This window comes from Rutidosis leptorrhynchoides, chromosome 5 (genome assembly GCF_046630445.1).
Source record: "Rutidosis leptorrhynchoides isolate AG116_Rl617_1_P2 chromosome 5, CSIRO_AGI_Rlap_v1, whole genome shotgun sequence".
Taxonomy (NCBI): domain Eukaryota; kingdom Viridiplantae; phylum Streptophyta; class Magnoliopsida; order Asterales; family Asteraceae; genus Rutidosis; species Rutidosis leptorrhynchoides.
The window spans coordinates 110,058,308-110,082,389 of NC_092337.1; the positions used below are offsets into that span (position 1 = coordinate 110,058,308).

Genomic DNA, 24,082 nt, shown 5'->3' on the forward strand with positions numbered 1-24,082 from the left:
TGGTCCACATATATACTCCGGAACACTAGACATTAACACAAAATCACTCCACTATCTCCGCTTCAAAGTTTCAGTAGAATTTCAAAGATAACTTCAGGTTAGCACGTCACCACTCCTTAGACCCCATATGCTACGCTGAACAAAGACACCAATTCGTTGCTCTACAACGGGCTCTGTGGGACCGATGTCGGTCGAGCCGTTGTAGGGGCGGACCACGATAGAGACAACGGAGGTGGTTGCGTAGTTGGCGGAGTATGATTGGTTCAATCTCTTTGACCCACTAAAGCATACGAATTTCTACCACCGGCCTTCCAGCTGAGTGGTATCGAGCCTAAGTAGGGCAGACCCGCGTTTAGTTGCCAAGCAACCTGGGCTCGATTCCGAGAAGGGGGAGCTTTTCTTCAAGATTCCCGCAATTAGTTGCCAAGAAATCCAGGACTCGCGATTAGTTTTCAAGCAACGCGGTTCGATCCTTAGAGTTTCCTACCTAGCGTGCATGGGTGCAAATAAGAGCAAGCCTCTCTAGTCGTTAAAAAAAGCATACAAATTTTTTCGGAGTACTAGTTTTTGTTTGAAGAAAGTAGAGGATGAAGATAAATGATTCTTGAAGATGGTGGCTGCAACAAAAATGGGATGAAAGCGGAATGAAGACATATGATGTGATTTTACATATGGATACTAAACTCTAAGCTTTTATTAATGGGCTAAATTTTAAGGCTTATTTTAAATCCACATTTTTTATTTTATTAATTAAAATGTCTTTTATTATTTAGTTAAATATCTTTTATATATATATATATATATATATATATATATATATATATATATATATATATATATATATATATATATATATATATATAGGGAGATGATACAGTGATAACTATTTTAGTGTGAGTACTCTAGAAATTCCAAATACACTCCAAATACACTGAAATTCGAGCAAAAAATGTGGCGGACGAGCAAAAAAAGGAAATTCGAGCAAAAAATTTGGCGGCCGGACAAAAATCAAAACACGGACGAACAATTACTTCATGGTCGAGCAACTTTTTGAGCTGCTAAAAATGTAGAACATGCATGTAAAACACAACTGATATAACAGAAAAATGTAAAACATGTTCGAATTTTCAAATTGGACCTGATTTTCTTCTAATTATAATTTTGTAGAGCATAAATAAGTTCAAATTTCTCCAAATTAGTTCGAATTTCACCATTTTGTTCGAATTTCACACGTTCTACATCAAAATCAACTTTTTTTATTTAGCCCGATTTAGAGTTTAGGGTTTTGGGTTTATGGACCCAAAACCCTAAACCCTAAACTCTAAACCGTTCGTGTAAAAAACTCATTGTAAACCCTAAATCTAAACCCTAAACCCTAAAATATAAACCCTAAACTCTAAAATCCAAACCCTTGCTAAACTCAATTTGATAAAAGAAAATGGTGTATAACAGGTGTAGGACAGCATGTTTTACATGCTGTTCTACATAAAATGTAGAACCAAGCCTAATGCATCAAAATGAAAAATTGTTCGACCAAGCCTATATTTGTTCGGCCGCTTTTTTTTTTTTCTCGACTACTTGGTTCTCAGAGTTCTCATTGCTAAAAAGTTCTCATTTTACCCATCTACTATATATATATATATTAGTAAAATAAATGAAAAAATATCATGTCAGCGTCCCACAATATCATAACACTACAACTGTGACGACCCGAAAATTTCCGACCAAATTTAAACTTAATCTTTATATGTTTCCGACACGATAAGCAGAATTTGTAATGTTGAATCTCAAAAAGTTTGGAACTACATTCATGTAATCAATTACCCTTTGACCGTGTTCGACGATTCACGAACAATTATGTGTATATAGATATGTATATATAATATATAATATTAACTGAAAACATTAACAAAGTATTAGATATATGATACTTTACATGAACATATTTGTTTCGATATATTTATCGACAGAATTAAGAGATAATATCAAATGATTGAATTATCAGATACATTATGATATGATTACGGGCCTATGTTATGAGGTCCACTGTGATTTAAGAAATCTATTCTTTTTGACAACTCATTACTTAACCAGTATGATAAAGATAACGATATTTATATTTTATTTTATTAAATATATATTACAATTTAAATTAATATTATATATATTTTTATACGCGTATTATACGTACATAGTTTTATACTTTTACTATACTTTAACTTTACCTTTACTTTACTTTTACTTTACTTTAACTTTAATAATTCATACTTTAATAATTCACATTAATAATTCATACTTTAATAATTCACTTTAATAATTCATACTTTAATAATTCATACTTTAATAATTCACTTTAATAATTCATACTTTAATAATTCACTTTAATAATTCACTTTAATAATTCATACTTTAATAATTCACTTTAATAATTCATACTTTAATAATTCACTTTAATAATTCAAAAATCTATTATAAATAGAATTCAATATGTTTCATTATTTCATAGAAACTTGAAAATATATTTCTCTAAACTCTCTCAATCGAATTACATATATATATATATATATATATATATATATATATATATATATATATATATATATATATATATATATATATATATATATATATATATATATATATTTTTGTATTATTTCAAGATATTATTAGTATACATAAAATACTACGATGGAGTTATATTCAGACGATTTCAAAATAAGTTTTCAAATGGGATAGAGCTAAGGAAATTATGGGTTATAGCTATGAAAGTTATGGGTATTGATCGAGGGTATTGCTCGTGAGGTCAACCTAACGTTTATAATTTTCGTTGCGTCTACGTACTTTCCTGCAATATCGAATCACAATATTGATATGTGAGCATTCATATCTTATCTTTTATATATTAATAGTGTATCCCTGACTAGTGCTCGAGTATATATGAATATGCATGTTTGTATGCTTAGTTTCGTCGTTAAATAGTTTATGATAAATCACGAATTTGATACATATGCTACTGAGATAAGTTATATGATATGCATGTCATTGAAAAGCTGGAAAAAAAATTAATAACTTTTCATTTAGAAATCGTGTGGTTTCAATGAACGGATTAAAAGATATGGTCAACTGAATTATCATTAATTTTAATATTATTATTAAAACGATTATTATAACTGTTATCAGTTGATGTTATTACTAAAATTATCTTTATTACTAAAAATTAATATTTTTATTGAAACTATCATTTTATTATTTTTATCATTATTATTATTATTAATATTATTTTATCAAATAAATATGCGTACAAAGATATTTTTACCACACGTAATGTAATTACATTAATAATACATACCACTATATTTTTATGATATTAAGTGAATTTTATAAATTTTATTACTTGAGATATATAAAAGTATATTTTTATCATATATGAATTTTAATATAAATTTTTATTTATTAATAAATAACTTGTATTATTTAGTATAATAAGATCTGATAAATATATTTAAATATATAAAACTACTATATATAAGTTATATAATAAACATGTATAGATTTTGGAAGTCATCTTCGGTCAAGTTGACTTTTGTTGACTTTTGCATGTCGGTCTCGAGCGTTAGGCTTGTGATACACTACGACTTGACCTAAATTGTTAGACAGATATTGACAAACATATAAATATATATACTTAATATAGGTTCGTGAATCCGAGACAAACCCTGCACTTGTTCAGTGCCGTCATATACATAATTGCTACGAAATACAGTATTGTGAGTTTTATTTGCTCCCTTTTTATATATATTTTTGGGCTGAGAATACATGCGCCGATTTATAAATGTTTTACGAAATAGGCACAAGTACTAAAACTAATTCTACGTGGGTTTAAACTAGAAATATACCCTTAGCTTGGTAACATTAAACTACTTGTCTATGTACGGTAGGCGCGAATCCTAAAGATAGATCTATTGGGTCTGACAAACCCCATCCTGACTATGGGATGCTTTAGTACTTCAAGGTTATTTTAAACACACCTGATCTGGTGTACTTCAGAGGGTAAAACATGAACGTTAAGGCTTGTTACCGGGTGCCTACAACTTATAGAATACTTTTATACACTTGCGAGTGTACGGATATTTATAGAAACTAAAATCTTGTGGTCTATTACTATTACGGAAATGATGGATTATGATAAACTAATGAACTCACCAACCTTTTGGTTGACACTTTAAAGCATGTTTATTCTCAGGTATTAAAGAAATCTTTCGATGTGCATTAGCTCATTTTAAGGATATTACTTGGAGTCATTCAAGGCATACTTTGAAAGACGTTGCATTCGAGTCGTTGAGTTCATCAAGATTAATATTAAGTCAATTATAGTTGGATGTAATATGAAATGGTATGCATGCCGTCAATTTTTGATGTAAAGAAAGTTTGTCTTTTAAAAACGAATGCAATGTTTGTAAAACGTATCATATAGAGGTCAAATACCTCGCGATGTAATCAACTATTGTGAATCGTTTATAATGTATATGAACGGGTCCTTTCAACAACAAAGCATTTACCATATCGCCCCCTTTATCTCACAACAATGTCACTTCAGCAAAATTTCTCCCTTCCCCTCCCCTACAACATCACAACAATTGCCCTTACCATAACATATGGTCTCATGCTCTTGCCGCCACAACCACAAATAACCTTACTTTTTATTCAAGACATTGACTTCTCACCTTAACACTTAATAGTTTATCATCAGTAATTTTAAAGCAAACAAATAAATAAGATAATGATATTTCGACTTATTATTTTAATACATCTACTTATTTTTATGTATGAAATACTTGTAGTGTACATATACTGCAACATACTAAAAGTGATTTAATTAAAATGACAAAGTGAAAATATAACACTCGAAGAAATATTTTGTGCCGTTAAAAAAATAATATAGTGCGTTTCATCAAAAAAACAAAGATATTATGTTGGGGGTGGGGACAAATAAGAGGTGGTAGTGGTGGGGTGTGACAACAGTGCCCAATGAATGCACCATCATCAATTCAATGCTACTGACCAGTGCCGGTGGTAATCCAGTAATCCTCACCCTTATTTTTTTCTATTTTATATTCTTTATGAATTTTATTAATTGAATGTATAAAAATGTAAAATGTAAAATGTAAATGTATGTATAAATGGTATATATCAATGTATATTGTGTAGTGTATATATTGTAGGGATCGAGTAATAGATACGAGTTATATGCATTAGAATTTATAAGTGACCTAATATATATGTTTCATAAAGATTCTCAACTTACATGATAATCACACCTAAACATGCTTATAGTGAGAGCTTAGCCACAGCCCACAAATTCAATGGGTGGTTCACAATTCATTGTTATTGTTATAATTGTCACCAAAAGAATATGAATTCAGTTCAATAATCAATAAATCGAAATGAAAAAATGAGTAAAAATATGTTGATTATATACTCAAAATACAATACAAGCTTTCAATACTTTGACAAACTCATATAAAATAATAGTAAAAATATTACCAATCATATGTAACTACTCGTGGAAAAATCTATATACTAATGTTACTACTTAGTTGCATCGAATCAATGACTTTTTCTGTCTTAAATGGTGAATCTGGATGATAATGTGACTATTCTAACAACTTGTATATGACGATGAAAATGATGAACGGAAGTGTAATTCTTTTTCAATATAATGTTGCATTTGATGACAAAACGAGAGTTGTACATTATATACTAAGTAAAATACTTGAATTCCATTCAATAAGTACTAATAGTCTAAAAAGAAAAAATAAAATAAAAAAATAGTCTAATATATGACCAAGGATATAGATGTTTTACACACAAAATATCGCATAAATGTGAAAAAGTATTTGATTTTAAACAATACCGTTGTATCCGTGACATCGATAAGTTAAAGGAAGAAAGTATATACTATAACCGTTGCATTACGTGACAAATTGACAATGGGCCATTCTTTCTCATGTTTTTGTCGTGCACCCAAGAAACAGAGTGAGATGATTACAATGATGATTAATTTATCGTTATCTAATCTCGTGATATATTATGATGTTGATTGTTTTTAAAGAGTACTTCAGGTTTAGGATGAAATATCATTAGGAGTTGACGCGTTAACTCGAAGTTCTATTCAAAGTTCAGCAGAAACTTTATAGTAAAATTAGTGGACTGATTCAGTATTATATTCCATGTTTAGAGTATAGGTGCACTAATAAGAAAAAAGATTGAAAAAAAAATCTTGAAACATCGGAAAAATCCAAAGTCCGAATCAGGATTTCAAACCCTTAACTTCGTGGGAACGCCGGAATGAAGTGGCTGAAGCCAAAAACCTAACGTCCCGGGTGGGGAACTTCGAATTAAGGAGCCACTACTAGCGCTCTTATATCATTACTTTTATCATTAGCATTCTTCTTATTGAAGACTAAGATAAAAAGAGATAATAATGTAAAAATCACATAAATGAATTGTATCATTCATTAACTATTTAGAAACTACATAACATCTTAATTAAATCCTAAAACCTAACTAAATTATAATAGATTTAAGTCCATAATTGAACTTGATCCATAATAAGTATTCTATAATCTAAATAATTTACACGTTAACACTCCCGCACTCTGAATATCGAAATTATAAAAGTTCAAGACTTAAAAAAGTAAATAGAAAATACATAAATAAAAGAATATTTATATATATCTTCTTTTGTTGATGTGCTATGAAGGCGAAAAATAGTGATATAGTGTAAAGGCCCATCTGATGAGTTCCCAAGATATTGCGGCCCAAGAGTGTGGTGAAGGTGGCAGTAGACCATTTTTTTGGTGGGGACGACAAACCGTTTTTTGGCGGTGGCGACAAACCGTTTTTTGGTGGCAGCATACGACAGACCGTTCTCGATGGCGATGACAGACCCAAATTGCGTCTGATTCAAATAAAAGTTTTATCACCAACTTAGTTGTTCAATTCACGAGAAATATCAAAGATGAATGTACTGACATAAATTCAAGTGTAGACGCGACAGAGTAAATCGACTATTGTTGAAAGTCATATTTAAACCAGCTTTCGTCCGGAGTTACTTTACTATTGTATGGCCCTAAAAACCGTAAGGAGTGGCCTAGTAGTTGGATGCGTGATAATCTTTAAAAGAGACCCATATTCAATCCACATTAGCTACACTTTTGAGTCTTGCCTCTAAAAAAAGAGAAAAAATAATAATCTTAAGAGTTACTTTAAAATATTGAAACATCCTAATCTTTCTTTTTTGCTAAAATAATGAATACTATTAGTATTAGGACTTCATTAAAAACGAAGGACCATTAACCGATACAAAAGAGACAACCACGTGAAGGCATGATAAGGGTAACCTCACGAGACAAAACTAACTCAAAACGAGCCTAAACGAAACCAAAAAAAGGTCAAACACAACGAACAATGCCTATGACAAACACCTAAACAAATACACAATACAAAAAACAAAAGAACAACGCGCAACTTAAAAACAAAACAAAACAGACGAATTAACCAACTTTTGAATATCCTTTTTGTTTCCTTTCATTCGAACGATCGTTATCCCATTAACTTAATCAATATGGATGCCTTTACCTTTTCCGAGACGTGAAGGATAAAGTGAGGATGTTGGAGGATTTGCTTCCGATAAGAACATCGGAGATGAAGGAATCAAACCGCAGTTCGCTAAATCCTGGAAAAAAAACCCTTATTACTATCATTCGAGGTATCAGTTTCGTCTTCATCCCAAACCGAATACCCCATTATCCACTTCCAAATTCTGCTAATTTTTGATGGCCCGATCCTTTTTTGAAGGTAAATGATCCAATCCATCTCGAATAACAGATGGGAATTGATTATTTGAGGATTATCAACCTCAGTTTGAGCTGAAACGGGAACACTTTTAGGACTTCCACCATGATTAAAACACATTGCTTCATTTGCTCCGATGCTACTAAACTGTAATTCAATTCAACCACAACATCAACCACGTCTTCTTCATCCGCCAACAGCTGTTCAACAGCCACGTTAACACCCATTCCACTATTAACAATATGAACGGTCTCTAAGTGTTGACCATATAAGGGGTTGTCTGACATGATAATCCGATTAGATATTGCCAGAAGATCATGTGAAAACTCGTCAAACAACACACTACAAAAATCTGTATTCGCTTTTAATTCGTTAATGCAAACGTTACTCACAGAAAACACCTCGTTATCAAGATCCACTTCCACCGAATCATGTACAACATTTATTGATTTGACGAAGGCAAATAATGAACTAACATTACCAAGAGAACTAGACGCTTTTACAACCTTTTAAAACAAGATCAAAAAGACTAACAATCTTCCATAAATCATTAATGTATATGTATGATTAACGCTTAATGTACTATGTGTTATGCTTAATTTTTTTTTAAGTAACCTTCAGATATATCATTATTTTATTTTAAATTTACATTTACATTTACTAAATCAAATCCAGATAACTTGAAAAGGTTTAAAGGTCAATTTTTTGCTGTAAACAGAATGAAAAAAATAGGCAGTAATCTGCTGCGTAATTACAGGATTAAAAATTTAATAGTTCAGTTTGAACTCGTTTTCTTAACAGCTCAACTTATTAATTAAACCATTCACATAAATACCAAAATAAAACCCCCCATTTTCATCACTCTGAAACAATTATTCATCGTCATACAAAATCAACAACCTCTCATTTTTCCGTTGACACTCACCGGAATCTGGTCGGAAAACCTATCCAAGAATTAAATACCGAAAAGGGTTTCCACTCGTCTATTCATTTGATTCATTAGTTCATTAATTGGTCATTTCAAGATTCTTGATTTCAACAATGGTGATTTGAAATCTGGATCAAGTTTGAATCTTTTAAACAATAAACAAATACCCACATTACCAAATCCAACACCCAGTTGTGTAATTTTGTTTTTACATTGATTTCTTTATCAATTTAGTGAATTGAGTCAAGGGTTTTGTTGAAAAATGCAATCAAGAAAATAGTACAGTAGTAGAGAAGATGTTGGTGGTATTGTTAGAATTAATATTGGTATCCGTACAATGCGTTGTGGGTTAGTTGAAAACTGTAAAGAGCAGGTGAAATTGATTGAAATGGGTGGTTGGGTAACATTTACAGGTGGTGTAGAAGGTAGTAAAGGGGATAAATCAAGTTTAATGGTATTATCACAAGCTAAAATGATATTGTGGATGACAAGGGGTATGACTAGTTTGTTGATATGGATCTGTGTTGTGCAATTGTTAACTGTTGGTGAAGTTTGGGGTCCAAGATTGTTAAAAACTTGGCCTTCTTGTTATACACCTCCACAGACTAACATTCATTCTTCTTCTTTTATGGAATCTAAAGTTGTTCTTCCTCCCAAAAGTAAGTTCTTGAATCTTTATTATTCTGAATTTATCTGGTTGATTTATGATTATATGCTGATTTCATTTGATTTGTTATAGATTCATGTAATTCTAGTTGTTTTCCTGTTTAGTGATATCTTTTTTTTTATTATCAGTTTTTTGAATGCTAAATTGATTGATTATATGTGCTTGCAAGAAAACAGTTTTCGAATTGGTGATAAGTTAGTTGAGTTTGTTTACAAAATAATGAATTTGAATCTGATCATTTCAGGGGCTTACATAAACAATGGTTATCTTATGGTTTCTTGTAATGGAGGACTTAATCAAATGCGAGGAGCAGTGAGTAATCGATGTTCAACTTTTGTTGTGTAATTCAATTATTCAATTAAAAGTAACTAACTTTGTAATTTGTTATTTTGGGTGTGCAGATATGTGACATGGTTGCAGTTGCTAGATACTTAAATGTCACACTTATTGTTCCTGAATTAGATAAATCGTCATTTTGGGCTGATCCAAGGTATATTCATCTTTTTTAAGTCAAAATGAATATTGCAAGAGCTAATTATTTTATTAAATTTGTGATTTTCAGTGACTTTGAAGACATTTTTGATGTCGATCATTTCATTAAATCTTTGAGGGACGAAGTTCGGATATTAAAGGAGCTTCCTCCAAGGGTTAAACAACGAGTTGAACTTGGAAACTTGTACTCTTTGGCACCCATTAGTTGGTCTGATATTTCATATTATCATGAGCAGGTTCGTTATATGCTCATATCAATTATAGATTATGGTAAGTATATTATGAATGTGTTTTAATTTATTGAAATTATTCATTCTCAGATACTTCCTCTGATCCGGAGGTATAAAGTTGTACACCTTAATAGAACTGATGCTCGACTTGCTAACAACGGGCTCCCGTTAGAGATTCAAAAACTTCGTTGTAGAGTAAATTTCAGCGGTTTAAAATTTACTTCTCAAATTGAAGAATTAGGTCGAAAAGTTGTGAATATTCTTAGAAAAAACGGTCCTTTTTTGGTTCTTCATCTTCGATACGAAATGGATATGTTGGCTTTTTCGGGTTGCACAAAAGGCTGCAACAGTGCAGAAGTTGAGGAATTAACAAGGATGAGGTGATTACTTAAACATTATTTGATTATTATTAATATTATTAACTGTTTTAGTTTTATATAATTTCTCATTTGGGTTACGTTTAAAATTGTTAGATACGCGTATCCATGGTGGAAAGAGAAAGAAATCGATTCGGATCTTAAAAGAAAAGAAGGGTTGTGTCCTATGACACCGGAAGAAACCGCTTTGATTTTGCGCGCGTTGAAAATTGATCAAAACATTCAAATTTATATTGCTGCCGGTGAAATCTATGGTGGTGGGAGGCGAATGGCTAGCTTAGCTGCCGCATACCCAAATCTGGTCAGTAGCTTTGGCTTACTATATGCTTTTAAATAAAGGTGTCCAACTAGACGGGTTGGATCGCCCGGGTAATGTGTCAAAATGGGTAGTTTATAAAAGGGACTGTGTTGGCTCGGGCTGAAAAACTTCTATCAAAAAATTTTAATTTTTAATGAATATTTACACTTTACAGTATGATCACAGCCAAATTTGACCCATTTATACATGGAATGGGTCAATATTGCCACATTTACTTGTAACGGGTCAGAATACATGTGAACAAGCGCGAAGTTCTGAAACTTGTTTATAATATGTATGATTATATGAACAGGTGCGAAAGGAGATGCTGTTGGACCCTATGGAGCTTGGTTTCTTTCAAAACCATTCGTCACAAATGGCTGCACTCGATTACTACGTTTCGTTAGAAAGTGATATTTTTGTTCCAACATACGATGGAAACATGGCTAGAGTCGTTGAAGGCCATAGAAGGTATTTCTTTAACCCGTTACTAAACCCGCCCATTTTGCCACTTCTAATACTCTCATCTTCTTGATAACCATCTAATTATGTTGAATTATGTACCAGATACTTGGGGTTCAAGAAGACCATACGGTTAGACAGAAAAGTGTTAATCGACTTGATAGATCGATACAGTGAAGGTTCATTGAACTGGGATGAGTTTTCGAACATTGTCAAAGAAGTACACGCTGATCGAATGGGTCAATCAACGCAACGGGTCATGATTCCTGATAGACCGAAGGAAGAAGAATATTTCTACGCAAACCCATACGAGTGTTTGCAAGATTCTATATGAGAAGATTAACATGATCTACCACTGATTTTTGCTCTAATAGTTGAAGATTCTATTTGATTGTATACTTACAGTACATACATTTTGTTGCACCAAATGCAATCATGTCCATATCTTGAAATGGATAAAAGAAGATTTGGGCATGTAGCATCCATTGCTTTGAGAGTATTTTGAATATACATGTATACATAATAATAATAGCATATAGTTTCTTGCTTTGTAAAATGTTGTATAACATGAGTATGAATATAGAATATTTGATTTTTTTTGTTTTTATGGTTCAATTCATACTCTGTCATCTTATAAAAGCTATGAATAAAGAAAGGTGCAATTTTCATCTTTGATGTGCTTAACCATGATTTTACACCAACTGTTAAATTAACCATAAATTCTAGAATTTGGGAAGATATCATGGAACAATTCAGGTTTTTTTTTTTTTTTTTTTTTTTTTTTTTTTTTTGAGAAAACAGAAATTGATTTATCAATATGTACCACAATTCATGAAATTATGGTACATATTGATAGACTATCTAGACTATATATATTTTTTCGAACAGTAGTTTTTTGATCACCAAGAAGGGACTAAAACATCCATGTGTTCATCTTTCGCAATAGCATTAACCCGCCGCTAACTATTGTCCAAGAGGAAACTTGGCCCAATCCGAGGGCATGGGCGGTACAACCCCCTCCCCCACTGCCCCGCAACGTGATGTGCGAAAGGCACCTTTGGGTGGAATTTAAGAGTTAAGGGGCAAACTCGTGTGCAATGTTGCATCCCACGGGAGTCGAACTCCTGACTTCTCGTTAAAAAAAAAAACCACTATCACGTGAGCTACAACACAAGGTTAATAACAACCGAACATAACCGAGATTCCGCTAATGGAACAATTCAGTAGGCAACACTGTGTGTCCTTATAATAGCATTGTACTTGTAGGAAAGGTTTATATTTTTCAGCTGAACTTCATATTTGTTTGTGTTTACTAGTTCTTTTCAAGAGTTTAATTTCTCCACATAATTTTTGTATTTCACTTCTATTAATTTATATAACTAATTATTAATTTATATATATTTTAATTTAATTCCAAAATAAATATGAAATAGATTATAGAATAACTCGATTTTTTTGCTAAGGGATGAGTTGGAGCCCACATGTTTTTAATGGAGCATCAAATGATTATAGAGTGGAATTCCATGATGTGATGACATGGGGGACAAACTAATTTCATAACAACCTCCTTACCTTCAAGGCCTCAACACTTGTCATTGGCTACAATTTTCTCTATTATTTTCTTAAAATAAATAACCTTTATTAAATTTATAAACACATGCAAATAAATCTCTCTATATATTAAAGTAAATACACAATTAAGTGACAAATCCTCTTAAAAATAAATCCTAGCCATCCAATCTTTTAACCATCTCTAATCCTAGCCATCCATTTCTAATCTCTCCCTTAATCACGTGATAAATCACTTTGATCACTTCTAAATTATCCATAATACCCTTCTTCAAAAAACAAAAAAAACCGCACGCATCAGGTTGGCAAAATTAGGGGTTCAATCACACTTTTCAATCACGCTCAACTCAATTCCAAATTTAGGGGTTTAATCAGAATACACTGTCTAGGTAACAATTGATCATATTCAGAACAAGTTACTGTAACGATCTATTAGGGTTTCACGGCAGCGCAATCAAATATCGATTCGTCTGTAACGATCGATATGTAACAATTGATCATATTCAGAAAGAGTTCGCATCCGACTCAATCGATCTGTATCCTTTTTATACTTTCACGACACAGTCGATCTGTGACAAAACTCAAACGTTTCCGGTAAATTGCATCCGACTCCGCCGTACTCATCTCCTTCGATTGATATTGATTCGTTTTTCCACGATCAATCTGATGAAACAGAAAGATGTAGTTGATATTACGGATTTTGATTTTACAAAGGTATATACAAATTCGGACTTCTAACTTTTTTCAACATTAGGGTTTCTCTTTTTCTGTTTGAATTATTTTCTTTTCTATTACCTTAAATTTTTGTTTAACAGGGTCCCAAAATTTGTGGATAATTGAATTTTATTGGTCATTGTCAGGGTAAAAAATGATTCCCATGACAAGGGACGTGGCTATTTTTTTTTTAATTGGTTGGACTTCATTGCAATGATTGTTGATGATTGTGGTGGCCTACGTTGCACCAGTAAGCTTCAATAACTTATATGCTAATTATTGTTGGTTCGTTTCAGTATTTCAGACTACAAATGTTCATTGCTATTTCAAAGAGCATAAATATTGTTCATAAGTATTGATCGACTTTAATTGGTGTAGATGTCGTGGAATTTCCATCCGCTCTTCGGACTTATTTATTTTCCTCAAATGTTCAAGGACGTATGATGTTATAGTGTTTAGATATTATGACCTATGTTTGAGACCGATTGAAGCTGTGTCGCTTAAAAGGTTGGTTACATCACTTTATGTATAAAAGAATCTTTCTGTATCAATGGTAGCTAACTTTTAGATGTATATGTGATGGGTAGCTAGATAGACAGATAGAGATAATGAGCAAAATTAGGGAGTATAGAGAAGAATCATGGTTCATTGAAGAATAGCTCGAGGAACCGTAAATCATTTATAAGAATTGAAACCACGTCTATTAAGAAAGGTAATATAGATTTATTTGAAATGATGTAAGCCAAGGTAATATGTTAATTTGATATGTCTGCTCACAAATAACATCAGATAATTATTTTAAGCCATTAATATTATGTCTTGAAGATTGTCTTATAATTCAAGAAGGAAAGTGAATGCATCATGAACAGATGGTTGTAGTCTGAACAAAATGTTTGGAACTTCGTATACTATTTGGTAACACTTCTTTCCTTAATATTATGTTATGTGTTTAATTAACTAATTCAAGGCATGTTTACAGTGGACACTTGCGGGTTTGAATCACTGCAGGTATTTTTTGTTTCAGCTCTGGTGTTCTTGATCTCATCGGTTGAGGGAGGCAGCAAACATACTAAAGGGGGCCATAAGTGTTAGGAAACCCGATTAGGTGAGCCCAAACAAGACAAGATAACTCAAGTTATCTAACCCACTTCCAACAAACGAAAAATATAGTGATAATCGTAACACAAGCAAGAATGATAAAAACACGGGAATTTAACGTGGTTATATGCAATCGTTTGTGATTGCTTTAGTCCACGGCCAACCAAAGAGTGTTCTTATTGATTAAATTTCGTGGTGGTGAGTTTACAATGAGTTATAATCAGGAACATTTATAGGAGAACAAGAATACATAAGCATGCTTCAAGTAATCATCAACTAGCCATCTTGATCCTCTTTACACCCTTGTATTAGCATGATCACAGCTCTTAAAACAAGGTGTAAAGTAGCCCACATGCACCTAAAGTGACAACTTGGACAACCAAATACGGATCCCATGTGCAAAAGTTGATCAACATGCTGACAGCTCACTGCCAGACAACGTGCGCGCCGTGCACACTTAAACGTGCGCGCCGTGCACTCTTGATTCTTTGAGCAAACCTTTTGATCAAGTTTCACCTAGTGCGCGCAGGGTGCGCGCCGCGCACCATCATTTTTCTCTGTTTTTGCACTGTTTTGCTCTGTTTCACGCTTACCGAAATCTGCAAAATCCGTGCAAGTGTTTAAACAGTTTTTAGTGACACTTTTTTTTCAGCTTTTGTTTAAATGTCTCCACACCTCAACAATAAGTATCATAGACACTTGCGGGTTTGAATCACTTTAGGTATCTTTTGTTTGTATTTTATTTTAAGATCGATAATTATAATTATTTTAATACTATTGCATCATGTCAAATGAATGTTTCTCATGTTTATGAAAAATAGCTTTCAGAATCGTTGAAATTAACTATGCTGAATGTTGAAATGCTGATGAGAGGGTGTAACAGCACTTCATTCGGCATCTTTGTAACCTTGAATAAGAGGTGAGAGCAAACACTCATTTATGTGATCATATCCGGGTATAAAATGATATTTTGACTCTCCTGAAGGTATAATTATCATGGTTTTATTTAAAAGTGAGATTGTTGTTCTGTTTACTTATGAATGAATTTTGATTTTTATCTATGTTTTTGATTCTTAGTAATGTAACTATTTATTCCACTGTTCATCCATTAGGTATCCATTTCTCTTTGTTGTGTGTTCAGCAAGGTTCTTTATTAATGGAGGTGCTAGGGTTTTGATTGTTTTCTTGGATCAATGTACATAAAGTTGTTAACTTTATTATTTGGGTATAAATTTAATGATGTTATTTGTACATGGTTTTGATTATTAAGTGAGAAAGTGAAATTTACAATAATCTTTATTTGATTCCTATCTTGGTCATCAGTATGTATACATTTTTTATACACATGTGTGTGTCTTACATGTTTATGAATATTATATGCAGTTTGATCACATGGGCTATCAGATGCGAATGAAAGAGACAGTGTCAGATTGAATCAAACTGTAACATTATCTAAATAAGTAAATATCTTCCCCTCTTTGATTTTATTTGATTCTTGATTATTTGGGTTCAATTTTGTCTTTAGTCTATGCTTCATTTTCTTCAATTAATGTAATATTTTTTTGTACTGACCATATATCACCCAATATCAAAAAAATTAAGCTACTTGAAGTAAAAGTGAAAATGAATATTCGTGTAGTAATATTCGGTTACTTTTGTTTCTGTTTGTTCAATTTTACGCATTTTAAAACTTTGGTCTCTTGAAAATAAGTTGTGGATGTATTACAGTTGAAGGAATTTTGCATGTTTAAACAGTCAGAATTCTAACTAATAAAAACACAATATTCTGATCGTTTAGACAGTTGACCCGTTTGAGTCTATAAATCTTAGAACAAATAGTAGTCAATGAGAGGAAGCCATATATATAAAATTTTGTAATTTTGAATACTTTGGTATGTTGGATATGAGTTTTAGACATTCCGGATGAAATAAGAAATTATGACCCATTTGAGTCATAATGCGCGCTTTTTCATTTGGGTTATAAGTGTCTATTTTGAACCATATACGTAGTTCTGAAAAACATAAGCAACAAACATGTCTAAAAATGCCATTTTAGACTTATGGTATAAGATGAGCAAGCCCAGGTTGGTTAGTTTAAGTTTCGGGTCATTAATGGGAACTTTTTACCATTTTTGGTAAAAGAATCAAAAATGACTGTTGAGCTTAATTTGTGGGTTCGTAAGTTGAAAATGGGTCATATTCGATGATTATTTTTTTTGTTACAGAGTAGCCCTGACAAGCTTCAAAATGATATAGGATATATATGGTTTTGTCGAGTTTAGTCAGGCTTAAGAGTCGTCAAAAGGGTATCCGGGGGCTGAAATTTGATGTGCATAACAGCAGGTAAGCATCAGTTTTGAGGCAATTTTTCAAAATCTCTATCTAATATGAGGATCAAGTCGCGCCTTGGTCAGCATTTTACTAATTAGTTGTAACATTTTAAATGCTCTAACAATATTAGTAATGTTGACTGCACGATATGCATGTTCCAAATAACTTACAAGCTGTATCTGGCAACTTACAAGGGTATCTGCTGTTGTAAGAACAGGAGAATTTCATTGTGTTTACATCAGGTCAGTCCTTCTCCTTACATGTTATTGACTATCACAAAACTAAAGCGGCATTTAACAAGTCATGCTCAATATTAATGATGTAATTTTTATACAATGATCACATAAGACAAGCACATCTCGATGCCATCATATGTAAGGTGCATCGTAATCGGGTAATGTCTTGTGACAATGAAAATTCATTGTTTTTTAATTACAGGTTGCAGGGGGTAGTGGGTTATTATGTTGTTTAATTTTTGATCTTTAATGTAATATTTGGTACTCTGCATATAGCTTGACAGTGGCAATTTCAGATCATTTATATGGGTCAGTCAAATCAGTACAGAAACTCACATAGTCTAATTTTGATACATCATTACAGAAATTTAAAAATAAAGATGATTTTTCATTACATAATTCTGAAGTTTATCTTTAAGAAATTAAAATATGCATTATTTAATATACCATGAATCATGAGTTAAATATTTCTAAAGAATAGACTAAGAGCTAAAAGACTCGAATCTCTTTAATGTATTACGTACATTGTTACTGTTATTTAAGAGTTTTGATCAATGTGAGTTAGGCATTTAGAAAGATTTGGTTTTAAACGATGTGGAGATGTTAATATATTTTTGATGTAATGACTAATGTACGGGTCACATGGGTAATGTTCGCATGGTATGTATTCATCAAATTTTATGTAGTTTACATCAAGTTAAATTAGAAGTTTGGATTGGAGGCACATTAGATGGGTCCGTTTACCAGTAAAACACAACATTGTAGCTCTTGCATAAGTATTTGACATGTATTTTTCTTTGTATAAGTTCTGTTTGTATTTTGTCAAGCGTAGGTATGTTCAAATAGCTTCTCTTAGAAATGCTTATTTTGTATGTTTTAAAATTTAAGTAGAAATTCTTTCCTTTCCTTCCACAATTGGTCATATAGCTTCGATTATTCTAAATTACACTAAGAAAGTATGGAAAAACTTATATTTGGGTACACGAAGTCTTCCGCTAAAGCCAATGTTTCTCAATTTCAAAAAGAAATTGCCCCTTTTGACTTTTGACTCCTTAATAAAACTGCCCATTTTACCACTTAGTTAGTACTTTTGATTGTAATAATATGATAACGTGATTATTTCCATTTTTAATATGGATATATTCATTGTATTGAGCAGGTTGCTTTTGCTAGAGCTAAATAATTGCGTATTTTTAATATGGATACTTTTTATGTATTGAGCAGGATGTTTTTTAATATTGGTGGGTCAATAGAAAAACCAAGAAGGAAACCAGGTATGGATTGTGTATATATACATCCATTTTATAAACAAATACAAGATTCTCACACATGCCTGCTTATTGATTGTGTATATGCATTAATTTAAAGGTAAACATGAAGAATAAGATTATTGCATTTTGGTTTTCAAATTTCTGATCATAATGTGTTAATTACTTTGATTCTACCTTACTAGATTGTAACTTTTAATGCGCCCATTTTTTTTTTTTTTGAGCAAGTTAGAGTTTGTGATATATAAGCTAAAAGGATATGAGGAAGATCTCAGAGAAAGTCACATCACAGATGTGAAAAATATTAGATCGTCTCGACGCAGAAAATTGTGGGAAATTCAAGTTGGTTGACCATATGTATAACCACAAAATGTAGACACAAGCCACCTGATCATGAGAAAATGAACAAGGTGGCCTGGTCTCATAGGTGAAACAGCTGGATTTGGATAGCCATAACGGAGCTACTCACTCGGGTACATTTTGAAGTTGCTAATAAACGTTATATTTTATAAGCTGACACATGTAGTACACTTATAAACAACCTATAAACATACATGAATTGAAAACAGAGGTAACTGGAAGCTGACACTTTCCTGTGCGGGTGTCACGGGTTTAAATCCCACTGGGGGTTCTCACTTATTTCGGTTGCCTGCAGGGATGGATGGGTTTCCTCCAGAGCGTGCGTGGGTGGAAGATGATCGGGTGGGTGGTCTTAATCCCCGTTCGTGATTCCGAAATAGCTGTTCGAAAAAAATGGGAACTTGACACATGTAGTTGCAGATCAAATGGGTCGGGATGAAATCTGAAATCATAGGTAATTGGAATTGGTTATCCACTTATCCCAAATAAGAGGAAGAACAAAATACGAACTTGACAGATTAGAAGCAGCTAGCACCGAAGCTTTCAGACAGTCCGGACGTAGGACATAAACCAATGAAAATATCCATGTCTAATAAACTTGCAGGTAATTGGTGCGCCTACATCAACAGATAAGGTGGAGGACATAAACCAATGTTTTGACATGATGGACATAAATAAGCAAGGGAATATAAATAACCATGTGTAGTTCTATTTTATGTTTACTTTTATACAATTAGCAATAACTATTAACCATTTTCAATAAATCAAAAATTTTATGCAGGCTGATACTTTAAGGACATTTACTTATAAGAAGCTGCAAACCGTACTCACATTAACACAAACTGGCATCGCTTTTATAACCGTTCATAAACATGTCAAGCGTTTACACACTTGGACAAATTTGTGGGAAAGTAGACCAAATGTGTCATTAGTGTTTTATTAATTTAATCACAATTTGTTTTTTTTAATAGAATATATGAACATTTTCTATTATTCCGTGCTATAATAAACGTGACCTGATTGTGCAACAACACGAGTCAAACGCTTCAAACTAACTTTTCTATTTGTTTTTATGTTGCATTTCGATAATTACATTTGCTTCCAGAGTTTTTTTTTATAATAAATATGTTTATGGTTTTCATTATCAATGTTTTTATATGTCTACAATAAATGTTTAAGTATTTTATACTATGTTCAACTTTTAAAGTTTGTTACAGACATATATGGTTGGTTTTTAAATTTTAAGCACATACATTGGATACAGAACAACTAACATAACTACTTACATTAAATACAATAATCATAAACATTATTTCTTTACGAACACTCACATAGCCCCGCGAATTCGCGGGTCCTCCACTAGTAACCTTAAAAGCAAAGTGATCATGTAAATATGTGATTATTGCAAGCTAAAACTTCTTTTTAGCATGTACAAACAATAAGGTGTTGTTTGTTTCCGCATTTATTATGTCTTATGTCTGCGAGCGCGCAGACAGTTTATTTTTCTGAAGACATAAGATAAAATAATGTCTTATTATGCCTACAGCCTCGCAGACTTAGAAATGTGCTTCTAAGTGCTGCAGACAGAATTAAGTTATGTTGCAGACATAAAAACAAACAGTCTTCATTATTCAGCATACAGATCTTCAGACCACATCTTCTTTACAAATATGGTTCGCAGATCTTTAAACAAAAACATCTTGAAAAATAAACAGCACCTAAATTAGACACACTAAATAAACATTGTTTGTGAAGTGATTATGTGATTTTGATCCTTATTTTAGTGGTGGGTAAATGTGAAGTAGTTGTGCACACCTATTCAAGAGGGATGTGATCCAAGAAATACCAAAATCATTGAATGATCCAAGAAAAAGGAGATTTTTTTGGGGCTTGTTCAACATCAAACCCCTAAAAAGAGTGTACTACCACTAAAATATAATATTTCTTGGACATTGGTAATTGTTTTTAAACATTAAACTACTTGTACTTAATTTTAATTACTCTTAGAATAATAAAAGTAAATTATAAATTATATACCAACTACAACCATTATAAATTCAGAATTCATTAGTAATATAATATATTACTATTAAAACATTACTGTTAAGGTCTAAGTTAATATAAAATACGGACTAACAAATAAACTTGCCCCATTTTAAGAAAATATTTTACATGTATTACTCATATTTTTCTTTTTACAGATTTAGCTCTAATTCAATCATGGTAAATACTTAAACGGTGAATGAAATTTTTACACCATTCAATAAAGCATGAAACTTAACTTGAAAAACAAGTTAATAGAAAATTGTGCATAAAATGGACATTTGATTAGGAAACAAGATACTTACAAATAAAGTCATACTACTGCATTCAGGAAGCAGCATTAATTTAAATTCCAATGCAATTGTTCTCTGACTACCTATAGTTTGTTATTTGAATGTTCTCTGACTATGTATAATTTTGTAGTGTTCTTATGTGTTTAACATCTTCAGTAATTAGTAATGTAGTAGTATTTTGTAAAACGGTGTATATAATTACAACACTGGGCTCCAAAACCATATATAAACACCATCTCCTGCAACTCAGCTTTATTGCAGTTGATTACCTAATTACATGTAACAGATGATTAATAACTTATGTTAAAAAGATCAACACAATCCATAAAATGTTGTGATCCTATATCAAACCATGTTTTGTGCGTTAAAAATATCACCCCTTTCTCTTCCTTCCAACCAAAATGAATTTTAAAAAAACAGCTGCAGTTTCATTAACGAAAACAAAAGAAACAGCAGAGCTTCTCTAATTTGCAATCGAAACCTATATGACCTTTTATTTTTGGACATCAGTTTGGGATCACCCAGGGAGAGCTTAACCACTCACGCGTTCATCTCCCGTAGTTGCATAACCCGCCCCCAACTACTGCCCTGGAGGAAACTAGGACCAATCCGAGGGCATGGCCGGTAAAACCTCTCCTCCCCGCTGCCCCCGCACTAAGCGAAAGGCGACCTGGGTGGATAACCTCCTCTGCGAAAGGATCTACGCCATTTTCTAAAGAAACATGGACCCGCATGTACAATGAAACAGCCATCCGTATATTGTAAAGGATAAACTTAACAACAATAATCATTAAAACATGAAGGAGTAATCATTTACTGGTTATCTTCATTCATTGGTCTCTTGTTCACTTGATTGCTGATGCCATCCCCTCTCCTAACCCTACAATGTGTCGTTGCTTGATTGCCAGGACATAAAATATCATTATCCTGAAAACGCACCTGTTAATGAACTTGTAACGAAACGCAAGTCTAGAACAACTGATTTTTTTATAAACCAATGACAAAGATACTCTTCATCCTATATGAGTATGTGATTCGAGGTGGCGTAATAAGCTCATAAGAGCTAACTTAAAATACTATGATGTTGATAGTAAACTAAAGGTCAACATGATCGGCAAAGCTATTTAAAAAGAAGGGATATCAAAAGAAAGAACAAGATATTTCATTGACCTTAATCCCAATCCTAGTTGAAGTCGCATTATTGCTCGTTCCTCTCCTGATATCAAATTGAACAGATATATTTGTTTGTGATAAATCAACACCAGATGAGCCCAGTGCCTGGGTTAGATTATACAATAGCCTGCGGAGCAAATCACATAAACTTTGTTTTTATAACCAACGTACAGAAAAAATGGTTTGATAACTTGATAATGTTTTCTAGACATCCAAACTCAAAACCAGATGGTAAAAATCACTACTCGGGGAATACTCGGTCAGAACTTTTCAGGGAGTCTCGGATGTTAACCAAGTTTGACTTTGACCATGTTTGACTTTGACCGAGTTTTTACCGATTTTGACTGATTTTCCAGATAATCCCGGGTTATGGGCGAGTTCTGACCAACTTTCTTAGTAATCTCGATTCTTGACTGACGTTTGTTTTGACCAAGTTTGACCGACTTTGACCGAGTTCTGCAACACTGCAAAATAATAGGAGATATTCACCCGCTGGAATAAGCATTTGAGATACTAGCCTCTTCCGGCTCACTTGAATTGCAGCTCCGAACAGTATTATGGCTCGAAAGATGTACAGTATTCCAAGTTTGTGGTTGTGAAGTTGAAGACAAAAGCTCAACATCAGGAAAAGGACCTTGAAGAGTGGGAAGGGACAGCCGAAAATGTATTTTGGGGTATCGGAAAATCAGCAGAAACTGCTCGATTAGCACCATGATCTGTCGTTTTGAAGGCGTTCAAGCCACTCAAGTTGGGTTCTATCGGGTTCGTTGGAATTGTAAGCAGAGATGGGGCGAAAACAACACCACCCTCATCAACAGAGCAACTATTTATAACTTGCGGTTGATCTGAAAGGTAATCAGTGCCAGAAATTACTCTTAAGATAGAATATGACGTTACAAAATTAGAATGTATAGGTCAATATCTCGTTTGCTTAAAATACCAATATAACACAGATAGAGTGAAATAACATTTGTATGATTTAATCTTATACCCACTTTTAATCTTAAGATAACATATCAGGACAATTTGGAGATATAAAGTGATAATTTTCAGCATTTATAGTCATAACTAGTGAACTGCACGAATATGACTAATCACTAGTATTAGGTTAATATGTAGCTACAGCTTCACTTGGTATGCAGTTACGAATATGACGTCCATATCCTTTCAACTTGGTATTTCAAATAAGAAAAGAAAGGGAAATTGGTCGGAATGACTATGTATCATTTTTTTTACAATGTGTCGTTAAATTTCAAAATTGTAATAATGTCTCATGATTACGCATCAGGCACCACACATGATGCATGCAAATTCGTGTTTGATGTGTGTCACCGAGCAACGTTGCTAGTTATAATAGTGAACCACCCAACACGCACCACGTAAACGTGGCCATGCATAATACTTACTGGTTCGTGTGTAATGCGTGTTATACAGGATAAGATCGTGGATATGATTTTCTGATATTTGTTTGATTTTGGTTGCTTTTTCTCTTATTTATAGAAGACGTACCTTCAAGTTTTATCATAGAAAAAAATCATTTTTGCACCAAAATTTATTTTATCTAATTTCTATAAATTTTCTGATAAAAATGTCAAATTATGTAAGGAAATATGGCCGAGTGTTATCATTTTGTTAATGAAAATCAACAAACTTTATCCACTTAGCGATCGTTTTGAAACAACTTAG

General features: G+C 32.6%; 1 protein-coding gene across 1 annotated transcript; it reads left to right on the top strand.

The window, feature by feature from the left end:
* Nucleotides 1-8,967: 8,967 nt before the first annotated feature.
* LOC139847190 (rhamnogalacturonan I rhamnosyltransferase 1-like) lies at nucleotides 8,968-11,819 on the top strand. Its single transcript, XM_071836825.1, has 8 exons — nucleotides 8,968-9,444; nucleotides 9,697-9,764; nucleotides 9,854-9,942; nucleotides 10,015-10,180; nucleotides 10,265-10,554; nucleotides 10,648-10,852; nucleotides 11,163-11,320; nucleotides 11,417-11,819. The coding sequence occupies exons 1-8, from the start codon at nucleotides 9,123-9,125 to the stop codon at nucleotides 11,643-11,645; spliced, it is 1,527 nt and encodes a 508-aa protein (XP_071692926.1). The 5' UTR covers nucleotides 8,968-9,122; the 3' UTR covers nucleotides 11,646-11,819.
* Nucleotides 11,820-24,082: the final 12,263 nt, after the last annotated feature.